This window comes from Panthera onca, chromosome C1 (assembly GCF_046562875.1).
Source record: "Panthera onca isolate mPanOnc1 chromosome C1, mPanOnc1 haplotype 2, whole genome shotgun sequence".
Taxonomy (NCBI): domain Eukaryota; kingdom Metazoa; phylum Chordata; class Mammalia; order Carnivora; family Felidae; genus Panthera; species Panthera onca.
This window is the reverse complement of record NC_138346.1, coordinates 104,619,208-104,630,932: the sequence shown is the minus strand read 5'-3', so window position 1 is coordinate 104,630,932 and position 11,725 is coordinate 104,619,208. Positions and strand designations below refer to the sequence as shown.

The 11,725-nt window shown below is 49.7% G+C and overlaps 1 protein-coding gene across 2 annotated transcripts in view; it reads left to right on the top strand.

The window, feature by feature from the left end:
* The first annotated feature begins 1,796 nt into the window (after positions 1–1,796).
* Positions 1,797–11,725, top strand: part of TFCP2L1 (transcription factor CP2 like 1) — a 59,345-nt gene continuing 49,416 nt past the window's right edge. Inside the window, exons 1-3 of one of the 2 annotated variants that reach the window (XM_081796385.1) lie at positions 1,797–1,973; positions 2,580–2,609; positions 5,421–5,572. In XM_081796385.1, the coding sequence (XP_081652511.1) occupies positions 1,912–1,973; positions 2,580–2,609; positions 5,421–5,572 (244 nt within the window). In that variant the 5' untranslated portion in view covers positions 1,797–1,911. The remainder of the gene's footprint in view (positions 1,974–2,579; positions 2,610–5,420; positions 5,573–11,725) is intronic. The other variant, XM_081796386.1, reaches the window with a different exon arrangement.

The following is an 11,725-nucleotide window of genomic DNA, read 5'->3' as shown; positions in this document are numbered from 1 at the left end:
AACTTGCATCCCGCGCCATGCCTGGCACATGGCAGGTACTCTGGGCATATTTGTCCAGTGAAAGGATCCAGTAAAGGGTATGCTCTTTGCATACTACCCCAGAGAGCCTCCCATTTAGATGCTGCACTTGTCACGGACCCTGAGACAGAGCTTAGCGTTCAGGATGTTTATTAGGAAGTTTCCTTGAGATTAATACCTGTGTAAGGGATGGGAAGGAAGCAGGAGTGGACTGAGGGAGATCCCTTGGGAGGAACCCAGGACAGGTTTGCCTGCCCCTAGGCGTGTCCTGGGGCTAAATTAGCCCATCAGCAGAAGATGGCCAGACTTTCATTCTCCTGTCTCAGTAGTCATTGGGATGTAGACCACCCCTACCTGGGTGTGACCTTGGGGGAGGAGGCTGTCTGCAGTGGAGGCTATCCCAGAAGGGGCTGATGGTTGGGGGGCTATCTGCTTACGGCCCTCTCTGTGGCTCACACAGTAAGTCCTTCTTTGGAGGGGGATTGGAATGACACGCTTTTGTTTTCCTCTTGGGATAGAAGAACATCTTGGGGGGGGGGGGGGCAGGTAGTAGTCCCTGAGAGCTAAGAGGAAGTGCCTTGCCAGCTGTGACCTGTGGCTGGAGGAAGAGTTGCTGTGAGAGAAGAGTACTGACATCCATGCCTGGGGGAGCTGGAGTTTCACTTCCAGGTCTTCATGGGGCTTCATTCCATCAACACTCAGAACATCCACCTCTTCTGTGCCAGGCACTGTGACTTGTAGTGGGGGGGGGGGGGGAGGGTCTGGGTATCACTTGGGTGTGAATCATGTCTCTATGACCTCCACTCCCTCCTTTCTGACCACTCCCCCATTACCCACTGTCTACACTTCTTCCAGACTGATCTTTCCAAAAAGCAAATCACGTATTCAACTCTCCTCCTTAAACCGTACTTAGAAATCCCAGCTCCGCGCGGGCCAGGGCATGCCAGGCCCTCTGTCATCTGCTCCTTCCAACTCTCTCACCTTATTTCCTTATCCCCTAGGTCACCCGGCCCCAGACATGCTAAAGTGGATCTGCCTTGGCAATTACTGCTGCTCTTGCCTTGGGCCACTTTCCCTCCAGATGTTCAGAGAAGTTTCTTCCAAGTCTGTAAGATCCAGGTTCAATGTCACCTCCTCCAGGAAGCCTTCTCTGATTACACACTCGATGCATTTTTTTTCCCCCATATTTATTCAACAAATATTTATTGAGCACTCACTATGTCCCAAGCACTTTCCAGGCAGAGGGGATATTCGAGGAGTTGGACTCCGGGCCTTGCCCTCTTGCAGCTTATATGCTAGTGGGAAAGACAATCAATCAATCAACGAAGATAAAAGGTGCCACGATTTCAGAGTGTAAAGTGCTATTGAAAACACACACACACACACACACACACACACACACACACACACACACACACACACACACACACAAAACAAGAGCAAGGTAAGGGGGGGCGAAGAGTGTCCGGTCGGGGTCCGTCACATCCAAGCAGCCTCCCCCACCAACCACGGTGCAGCTGTGCGGACCCGCCCTGGGCGCGGAGTCAGGAGCGGCGCGCGGAGGAAGCCCGGGAGGTCGTCGGGGCGGCGGCGAGGGTCACCTGGGCCCCACCCTCGGCTCCAGGCCGCCGCCGCGCCGCCGCGCGCTCGCTCCCGGGAAGGGCGCGCCGGAGCGGGTCACCCAGGTGCGCGGCCTCCGGGAGCCACCGCCCCGCCGCGAGGCCTGGGGGGGCGGGTCCGGCCGTGGCCCCGCCCCCGAGCCGTCCATAAATGCGCTGGGCCGGCCGGCACCCCGGGTTCTGAGCACGGGTTCCAGCGGGCGGCCGGACGTCGGCGCGGCCCGCGGCCGGTTTGCTGCCACGCCTGGGTCGCGGCGGGCGCGGAGCCGCAGCCATGCTGTTCTGGCACACGCAGCCCGAGCACTACAACCAGCACAGCTCCGGCAGCTACCTGCGGTAAGGGCCGCGCCGCCCCGGCTTTACGGGCGCAGCCCGCGGGGCGCGGCCGGGGTCGGCGGGCGAGGCGCCGTCGGACGTCCCGGGGCGGGGCGGGAGCCGCAGGGCCCCGGGTCCCGAGCGCCCTCGCCGCGCCCCGGCCTTCCCGCTGTCCGCCCTTTGGGGACTGGGAGGGACGTCGCCAAGGTCCCGCCTAGGGACGGACGGACCCCGGCGGGGCCCGTCCTCCCTCGACGACCCTGGCGGACGCGGAGCGCACACCTGCTGGCCGCAGCCGCCCAGTCCGGCCGCCTCCCCCGTCTCTCCTCTCCACGCTCGCGCGGGAAGAGAGAGGAAACTTCCTGCCGTCAGTCTGGTGCCCGTCGCGGGGAAGTCTGGTCCCCTGCTCTTTGCCCCTCTCTGCCCGGGTCCTTCTCCGAGCCTCGCGCCCTCTCCAGTCACCTTGGGCCGCGGGGCGAGTGAGCGGCGAGGGCGCGCTTCAGCCTCGCGCGCCGGCGGGCGGGGGCTCCGAGGAACAGGTGGCCCCCTCCTTCCAGGTGGTCTTGCGTTATCGGCCTGGGGCCCGCACGTTTATTACCCTTGATGGAAATCTTTCTTCTTCTGCAGGGACTTGACTAGTGCTCTTCAAAGGGAAAAGTAAGTCGTGCTTGTTTTTTTCAAAGTTCTCTCCCATCCCCTTTGAGGAAGTACGAGCCCCGTTAGCTTCGGTTCCTGGAGGATTGTTTTTCCCTGTTCTGCAGCTGGCTGGGCACTAATGGGCAGTCATTTCATTTTCTGAACTCGCCTGAACCAGCTTTAGCCTGTCTTTATTTCCATCCTAGTCACGGTTTATGAAATGTGCCTAATTTAACCCAAAGGGCATTTGGTATGGGCTCAGAGAAAGTGAGTCGTGAGACCCAGGGAGAGGGAGTCGCTGGCTCTGGTAGCCCTGAAGTGAGAGCCATTCTGAGTGCCCCCCTACCCCCCCCCCCCCCGACTTTTTTGCCCCAAGAAGTTCTCACTCAGATGTAGCAGTCCACGTTATTTGGAAATCCTGGCTTCTGATAAGTGTGCGTCCAGTAGTCCTCTCTGAAGCCATCACCCTTCTGGAAGCAAGGAAATGATTGGGTTTAACTGATGTGTCTTCTGTTCCTTATTCCTGGGTCTGAGTAGTAGAAGGTGGCAGAGTGTAGCCTCTTAATTGAGGAATGATGGCTTCCCTGCAGACCCCGGTGATGTCATCCGAGGGAAGCTGCTGGGGGAGGGTGTGGGGGATGTCGGGAGTCCGCTGGGGGTTGTTAGACCCTGCAAAATTGTATCCGTTCACCTATATGAACCGCCACACTGGAGTCCCTTTTTATGGTACTGTGCCATGTGGTTACAGTTGTGGTGTTTTGGCCAAATTTTAGTTTGTGGCCATTAAATATGTTGCCGTATCTTAAAAACAAGTTTGAAGGTGACCTTGAGTGGAATATGAGTGTATTTAAAACTTCCTGGATACTTAAAATGTCATCCCATTAGGGAATAATGCCCCACTGTGTAGGAGGCTCTTCTACTGAGATGGAAATTTGTCTGTGGAGTTCCTTAGATACCTTTTTAGGATTTTGGTGTTGTATTGGGGGTCAAGCGGTGGGGTGGGAGTTGGGGTGCAAGGTGCCCCAAAGCCATATTGGTTTCTGGGGTCATTTTGGGGGCATGGATAAAGAAACATTTGGTCCATGGTATTTATTTTATTTTTTATATTTTTACTTCGCTCTTTGGAAGCTAGGGTTTTCACCCTTATAGAGGCTGACCTCGGTGAAGGCCAAGGTGAGGGTCAGTGACTATTGCCACTGGTTCCCGCAACTCCAGAGTGAGCGTCTTGTCCTTTTCCTTGGTTTTTATATTTTATTTTTGGTCTCCTCACGCTGCACCACTTGTGCAAATCGTCTGACCTTACCAGTAGTGGCCTTTACTCTTTTCTTCCTTTTTCTGTTTGATGTTCTCGTGACTTTTATTCCTTGGCAAATAAGGATGCCAGGCTTGAAACAAGTTACTGTTGAGTGATGGTTCTTACCACCCCTGCCTTTTCTTCTTCCTTTTTTTTTAATTTAAAGGCAGCAGGCGCATGGATTATTAACTTAACATGGTCTGGGCAAACATGACCTTATGCAATCCCCAGGTGAGCAGGCCTGCCTGCTTCTCCCATGTTCCTAGATAACCACTTGGGCTGGGAGTGAGCGCCAGTCTGGCAGAAGGAAAGTGTGGTGTTCGGAGGGCCAGGACAGCACTGCGCTCCTGTCTTTGGGCTGCACATGGTGGCCCGGGAGGCCCCCCCCCCCCCCCCCCCCCGCTCAGGAGAGTTTCCAGGTGTGCTCTGAGCCAGACTTTAATTCCCGCGAATGGTTTGGCATTGCTCGGGTGTGTGCCGGGTTTGTGTTTTAGAGACTACTGGTTTATTGTGTCGAACGAGGAACAGATTGTACCAGTGACTCTGTGGTTTATATAGTGAAGCGGGGTCAGTGGATCTGATTCATAACCCGGGACACTCAGAGGGAGGAGGGTGATCAAGATAAGGGCCCCAGGGCTTTTTTGGCACTGGTTTCCTAGCTGCTTGTAATTTAGAGGTCTTAAAGCCACTCCTGCTCACAGGTCATTCGCGTTCTCAAGAATTTCTTTTTCCCTTGTGAGGACACTTCAACAGTACGTCTAGATACAAGTCCTAGGCTGATGTGAGACTGATTTTTTTTTTTTTTCTTTTGGATAATGTCAGGGGGAGTTGTTCAGAGGTGGAGGAAAAGAATCTGAGCATCTTGATGTTTTCCAGTTGGATAAAGAAAACTGAATTAAAGCCAAGGTCTTTCCTGCTTGTTTTGCATTTAGGAGATACTGTATGACCTTAAAATTATGAGTCGACTGTCCTTTTTTTTTTTTTTTTTTTGAAGAGTGGTGGTGGTAGGGTGTCACCTGAGCGAGTGAAATGCAATTCCTACGTGTTTGCATAGTTTACGGAGCCCTAAGGACAGGGGTGAATTGGCCCGAGAAGCCACCAGTGAATAGAATGGCTGACTTAAAAAGTTACAGGTTTTGTTCAGATTCTTATGCTAAAAGCCAGCCTTCCTAAGGAGCAGTCTCCTGTGGATGGAAACCATGTGGCATTTACAGTTTACCCCACTGCCGCTGGTCCCTGTGACACAGAGAAGACTTCTGTAATTTGTAGATAGTAGATAAGTTTGCATTTTTGCCTCCTTGATTCGATTCTGTAAATCCCTGCAGGGCCACTGGGGACAGGTGTATTCTGTTGGAAACCTGCCTCTCTGAGTGTTGGTGACTCGGGGTTCAGAAAGCTGAGCGAGCACGCTGCCCTGCATTTCGCTGCGCTGCCCTGGGTGCCCCTGGTCAGGATCCGCTTGTCCATCGAGGCTGTGTTTTGGCCCTGGGGCTCCCGGGGGGGGCCCCATGCCTGACTGCCCCCTCCGTGTGTTGCAGCGATGTGCTCGCCCTGCCCATCTTCAAGCAAGAGGAGCCGCAGCTGTCCCCCGAGAGTGAGGCCCGCCTGCCGCCCCTGCAGTATGTGCTGTGTGCTGCCACGTCCCCGGCCGTGAAGCTGCACGAAGAGACCCTGACCTATCTCAACCAAGGTAGTGGCTGGAACGCGGGGGCCGGGGCAGAGCCTGGGGGCCGGCGCGACCTCCCGGGAGGGATGGGGAGTCGACCTGAATGACCCCCTTCCGGCTTCCTTACCTTGTCACAGTGGGGTTAGTTGGGAGGGAGGCTGTCGCGTCAGACACATTGCATTTCCCAGCCCTGGGACCTCCCTGAGCCTCTATGTCTTCATCTGCAGAGTGGACGCAGCAGCTGTGTTGTTATTCAGGCCAGCCGCGGGGTACGCGCGGTTTCTTGTGCACGCCCTCCGTGGGGCAGGTGCTCAGCGATCCGTGGCCACTGGTGTGATTACTGTTGACTGTGACCACGACCGATGTCCTTGCCTGGACGTAGATGGAGCACGTGAGGTATAGCGGACCTGCTGTCCTTTCTGGAGCCGCAGCAGGCCGTGGCGGGAAGACTGGCCCCGTCCTAATGCGCCACGGGGGCTGGACCCCGCACATGCCAGACGGAAGCCCTGTGTGGTGCTGGTGACAGGGCCGTGCACGCGTCCTGGGAGAAGTGGCGTGGGCTTTGCAGTCTGAATCTCAGGTCCGTGACTTTGAGCTGCCTTCTCTGTGCCTCCGCGTTTTCACATGGAAACCGAGAAGTGTAATTTTGGGACATTCGAAAGGAATGAAGTTGTTCTAAGTGTCTGCGATGATAACGGCTGTTGGGCTGCTGATTGCCTTTATCAGGACACGTGGATCAGCGTCCCAACAGATGGCGTTTTTGCGGTTTCTGTGTGAGCCTGTGTGTGTGTTTATTGAACTTCCTTCCTGGGTCACCTCCTAGACACCCCGGCATCAGGTGGGTTCGCTGACCCTGTGTTTCTCCGTGGGGAGAGCAGAGGGGCAGGGAGCACAGCCGTTTCGGTGGGCCTGCACTGTCCTGCAGGGTGCCACGGCACTTTTGTCTTACGTGGGCTGCCTCCTTTCTGGAAAACTTGGGAGTCCTGAATTTGGAGAGCCAGCCAGGTGGGTGGAAATGCAGCCGGATCTTTGGGCTGTCCTCTGCTGGCTGGCCAGCTTCTGGCCGGGGGGGACCAGCTGAGTGCTAGCAGGTGGCTCTGCGTCTTCTCCGGAAGGAAGCAAGCCCCCTCCCATGGTTGACGTGACCCAGTGGAAGGGCATGCCTGTTCCCCTGGGTGACTCCCTGGCCTCAGCTGGTTGCCAAGCCCAAACTCGGTTGCAGTAGGGGGCCTGACTCAGTCTCTGACAGTATGAGGTGGCCATGGTGAAGAATGCCTCTGGGCTGGTCTGTGGAGGGGCTTCCGCCATTTTCCTTTCTCTTTCAGAGAATGTCAAATGCTACAAACTTGTGTACCTTTGCTTTCTTGTCTGGGCCTCTGCTCTTTTGTCTCAAGGTAGCCTGGAGAAATTGGCTCCTGTTTGCTGAGCTTTGAGTCCTGGGGCTGGTGTTGTTCTGGTCTTGTCCTGCGGTGCTGAGGAGTAAGTGGTTGGGGGCCACGAGTCTGGCCCGGGACACTGAGTGTGCACCTGCCTCCCTGCCCCGACTGCAAGGCCTTTGCCTGCCTTGCCTGCCTTCCCTGCACCCCTCCCCCCTTTAATCAGCCAACTTTGGACCATGTTTGGCAGTCCGCATACCGGGCCTTTTTTAAGAGTTTCTCCTTTGTTCAGTGCAGAAAAGTTAAGAGGGGAAATGAGTTGCCTCATGGTCTTACTATCCTGTGTCAGTTTGGTGTATTTACTTTAGATACATTTTAAGTTGCATTTTCCTGATAATTAAAATAACACGTGCTCATGATAAACAATTTGGATGATTTAGACAAGTATAGGAAGAAAATGGGAAGAGAAAAAATGTGAAATCTCCTAATTACACCTGAGAACCCCTGCTAACCTGATTTCCATGTGTATTTGTGAATGCATCTTTTAGAACTGTGACCCTACTCCAGAAGTATGTCTGCCTTTCATTTTTTTTTTTTTTAATGTTTGTTTATTTTTGAAAGAGAGAGAGAGAGAGAGAAAGCGTGCACGCACGTGAGCAGGGAAGGGGGCGGGGGGGGGGGGGGGGGCGGAGACAGAATCCGAAGCAGGCTCCAGGCTCTGAACTGTCAGCACAGAGCCCGATGGACGTGGGGCTCGAACCCACAGACTGTGAGATCATGACCTGAGCCAAAGTCGGACGCTTAACCAACCAAGCCACCCACGTGCCCCTGAACTTCTCTCATTTCATTCGAAATGCTTTGAGAACCTAAATTTTTGTAATGGTTGCAAGATATCACATGTTCTAGGTCTGTTGCTTCGAGCAGTGTCGTGGATGGGTATCTTTGTGTGAAATGTTGATTGAAAAAAAATTAATAAATTACCTTCGAAGTAGGATTACTGGATCGAAGCCTTCTCAGCAGAATGTCCCAGCAGGGCACATTTTACTGTCTTTCCCAATATTGGATGTTGTGGCTTTTCATCTGAATAGTGAAACACGGAACTTAAAGCAGAATTTCTGTCATTGTGGTTATCGTAAGCTAGTATTCGTCAATCGGTGTGGTCAAATATTTATTGTAAAATAGGTTTCTGGATCTTTTACATTTCTCCATCAATAATGTTCATGTTCCTTGTCCATTTTTCTATTGGGAGGTTTATGTCTCACTGATTGTAAGAGCACATCATATTTGAAAAGTATCAACTTTTAGTTGCTATATGTTGCAAACATTTTCCCTTGTTGGCTGCCAGCCGTTTATATTTATTGGGTGACAATTATATTTATGCTGTGGGATCTGTGTCATAATTTTTTTTCTGTGTAAAAATTTATTTGAAATGTCTATTGTAAAATCTTTCAGTCTCTTAAAACAGTTTTTCTTCTATGCTAAGAATGCCCACCCACCCGAAAATCACTTAGTAGTTTCCTAAATTTCATTTCATGGTTTCCAAGTTGTAACACTGAAATGCACTTGCAATATTTTTTGAAACTTAGTAATTAGGCGTTTAATGATATTTTGGATTATTATTACTTAACATATATATATATATATTTTTTTTTCAGCCTTACCAGTGAGATTTATACTGTCACATTACATTTGGAATTTATGATGTGATATAAAGGTCTAACTTTGTTTATTTTTCTAGATAGTTAAGCTACTAGTTATTGCCTAGTTTATCCTTTTCTCACTGGCTTAAAACGCCGCTTTGGAAACATTTAAAAAAGCTATATTCTAGGGTATTGGTCCAGAAACAACGCCTCACCCCTTGTATAGGTATTTGTCCTGTAGCTCAGATATTCATTGATTCTTGCCCCATTTCACACTGACCTGTTTATCATGGCTTGGAAATTGTTTCCCTATTTGAGTGTAGAAGTCCCTTTAATCATTTTTCTTAGTTCCTCTTGATCATATTCTTACAGATGGATTTTACAACCACTGAATCTCCTTGGTATACCTTTTTTCTTTTTTTCACAGCGATGAGATGATACACTTTATGAAATTGTTTCTTGATTTTATTAAACACTCTTCTTGTAATAACATTTTTTTGTCACTAAAGCCTCTTTAACCTCATTTAAAATGTTTGCATATTATTTCACTATTTTTTCTTGTTATTTAGGATAGTATAGTGGCATCACTGCTTGAAGAAAATATACAGTGTAGTGTTTTGCTTTGTTTTTTTTTTTTTTTTTTTACCATGTTTCCCATAATAGAGTGGAAACTCTGAGGACAGAGCCACGTTTTATCTTTTTAAGTGCTGTATCCCTGCCATTAAGCTTGGTGCCTGTGATACCAAAGTAGGTGTTCTATCGATATTTAGAAAATTAAACAGTAGGCATGATTTACTTTCCATTCTATTTTTCTCTCCTCTCTTTAAAAAAAAAAAAAATTAAATGTTTATTTATTTTTGAGAGAGAGGCAGTGAGAGCCAGGGAAAAGCAGAGAGAGAGAGGGAGACACAATCCGAAACAGGCTCCAGGCTCCGAGTTGTCAGCGCACAGCCCAATGTGGGTCTTGACCTCACGAACTGGGAGGTCGTGACCAGAGCCGACATCGGACGCTTAACCAACTGAGCCACCCAGGCGCCCCTCTTCTCTCTTTGTTGTTGTTACTAATAATGCTGAACTGATTATCTCTTTCAGTGTCTTTTATTTAAAGTAGTCTATACTTCTATGTCATAGGACATATTGTCACTGATTCAGTTAAAAACAATGGTTTTGATACGTCATTTAAAACCTTTTTGGTTAATTGAAAAGTTAGATATTAATGGTATTTTTTTTTAATTTTTAAATTTTTTTTTATTTTTTTCAGTAATCTCTACACCCAACATGGGGCTCAAACTCACAGTCCTGAGATCAAGAGTCTCCTGCTCTTCTGACTGAGCCAGCCAGGCGCCCTGCTATTAACAGGATTTAATGTTTATTGCGTTGGCTCTGTGATGTCTGTTGTACTATTTCTGAGGCCACGCCATATCCTCTTCCTTAAAATGGTATTTTTAAAGCTCTGAAAACATGAAGGGATGCTCTGTCTGGAAGACATTTAAACCATCAGATGCTCATTTCTCGGCGTAGTGTCAGGACAGTGTGTTCCATAAGGATGTCTTCTCACCAAGCCTAATGGCTGATTTTATATATGGTAGAAATGATTTGTAAACAATGTAGGTCTTCTTCCTCTGACATGGAGTCCTAAGAAGTGGGTGGACAGCTGTTGCATGGAGGTCTGCAAAGTCCCAGATCAACCTTTTTGTCAGTGGCCAGATCTTTCCTGAAGGCTGGAGCCAGAAGGCTGGGGTAGTGGGAGGAGTCAGGGAGAACCGAGGAAAGAGAGCCCCAGGCAATTTGTGTAGGGATTTCTGGCTTGGAGATAAGGAACAGCTTTGCAAGACTGGCTTGTTTTGGAGAAGACTTTTGGTGTTTCCTTATGAAGAACTCTTGAATCTTAAATATAGTAATAGATTCTTACGGGAGTCATGAATGAACCTCCTGTCCTTCGGAATGAGAGGTGGTTTAGTGCAAAGAAAGAAAAGCCACAAGCAAAGGCAAGAATGAAGTGTGTGTGTGCATGCAGGGGTGGGGTGGAGGTGCAGTTAAGCACACGGTCTATCTTGAAGAACCCTAAGTGGTTTAGGTTAACTAAGGTTGGGGGAACATGAAGAGTTTGAATGATACGGCTGGAGGGGTAGACCAGATGGCCGAGTTCTCCAGCTGCCTTGTGAAGGCTGAGCCATTGGGCAGCCACCTGGGCAAGTTACTTAACCTCTCAGTGCCTTCAATTCCCCATTTATAAAATGAAGGAAATAAAGTCCCTACAAAGAAAATGCTACTATGTGGACAAAATGGGTTAATACCTGTAGAGCCTTGAAAGGGGTGTCTGGCACATAGTAAGCACTCAAAATTGGCCATTATTAATAAATAGAAACCTGTTTACCCTAATTCTCTTTTTGAGAGAGAGAAGGTGCAAGTGAGTGAGGGACAGAGAGAGAGAAAGAGAGACTCCTACAAAGGTAGATAGAGAAGTGGGGCTCACCTGAAGCAGGGCTTGATCTCCCCCGATGTGGGACTCAAACTCACAAACCATGAGATCATGACCTGAGTGGAGGTCAGATGCTTAATGACTGAGCCACCCCAGCGCCCTTTATCCTTTTTGTAATTCAAAGATGAACACAGGTGGGTTCTAGAGCTAAGAATTGCAAGGTGGGAGCTTTGGGACAGATTAAAGGCAGGAAGGCCTGCTGAACTTTTCTTTTCTACATTCACTGTACAACCAGATGATAGACATAACCTGGAGGAGACATTTCCTACACAGGCTGTTAAAATACCGTCTTTAATTTTGTGATTCCAAAAGGTATTGGACCCCTCCCTAGATGATGTCAGCTGTTGTGTCGACGATTGCTTTGCTTGGATCCTCAACCACATAAAGCTTTGTGGAGGACCTCCGCCTTTAGTGTGATACTTTGTTCAGCCCTGTAGAATTTACAAACTCTTTCTGATGTTCTCTTTTGAATAATTCTCCCAAAATGTATGATCCCCATATTACAGGTAGGCTGAGAGAGGCTAAATCTGCTTCCCTCTCCTGTGTTAGGCAGTTAGGCAAGTCTGGGGAGTGGTTGAGCAGGGGTGTGATAATGAATGGAGTTCTGGAAGGTGAGAGGTGTTTTTTTTTTTTTTTTTTCCTGGCCTGGAACTTCCTACAAGGCAGGATTCTCTGCTGG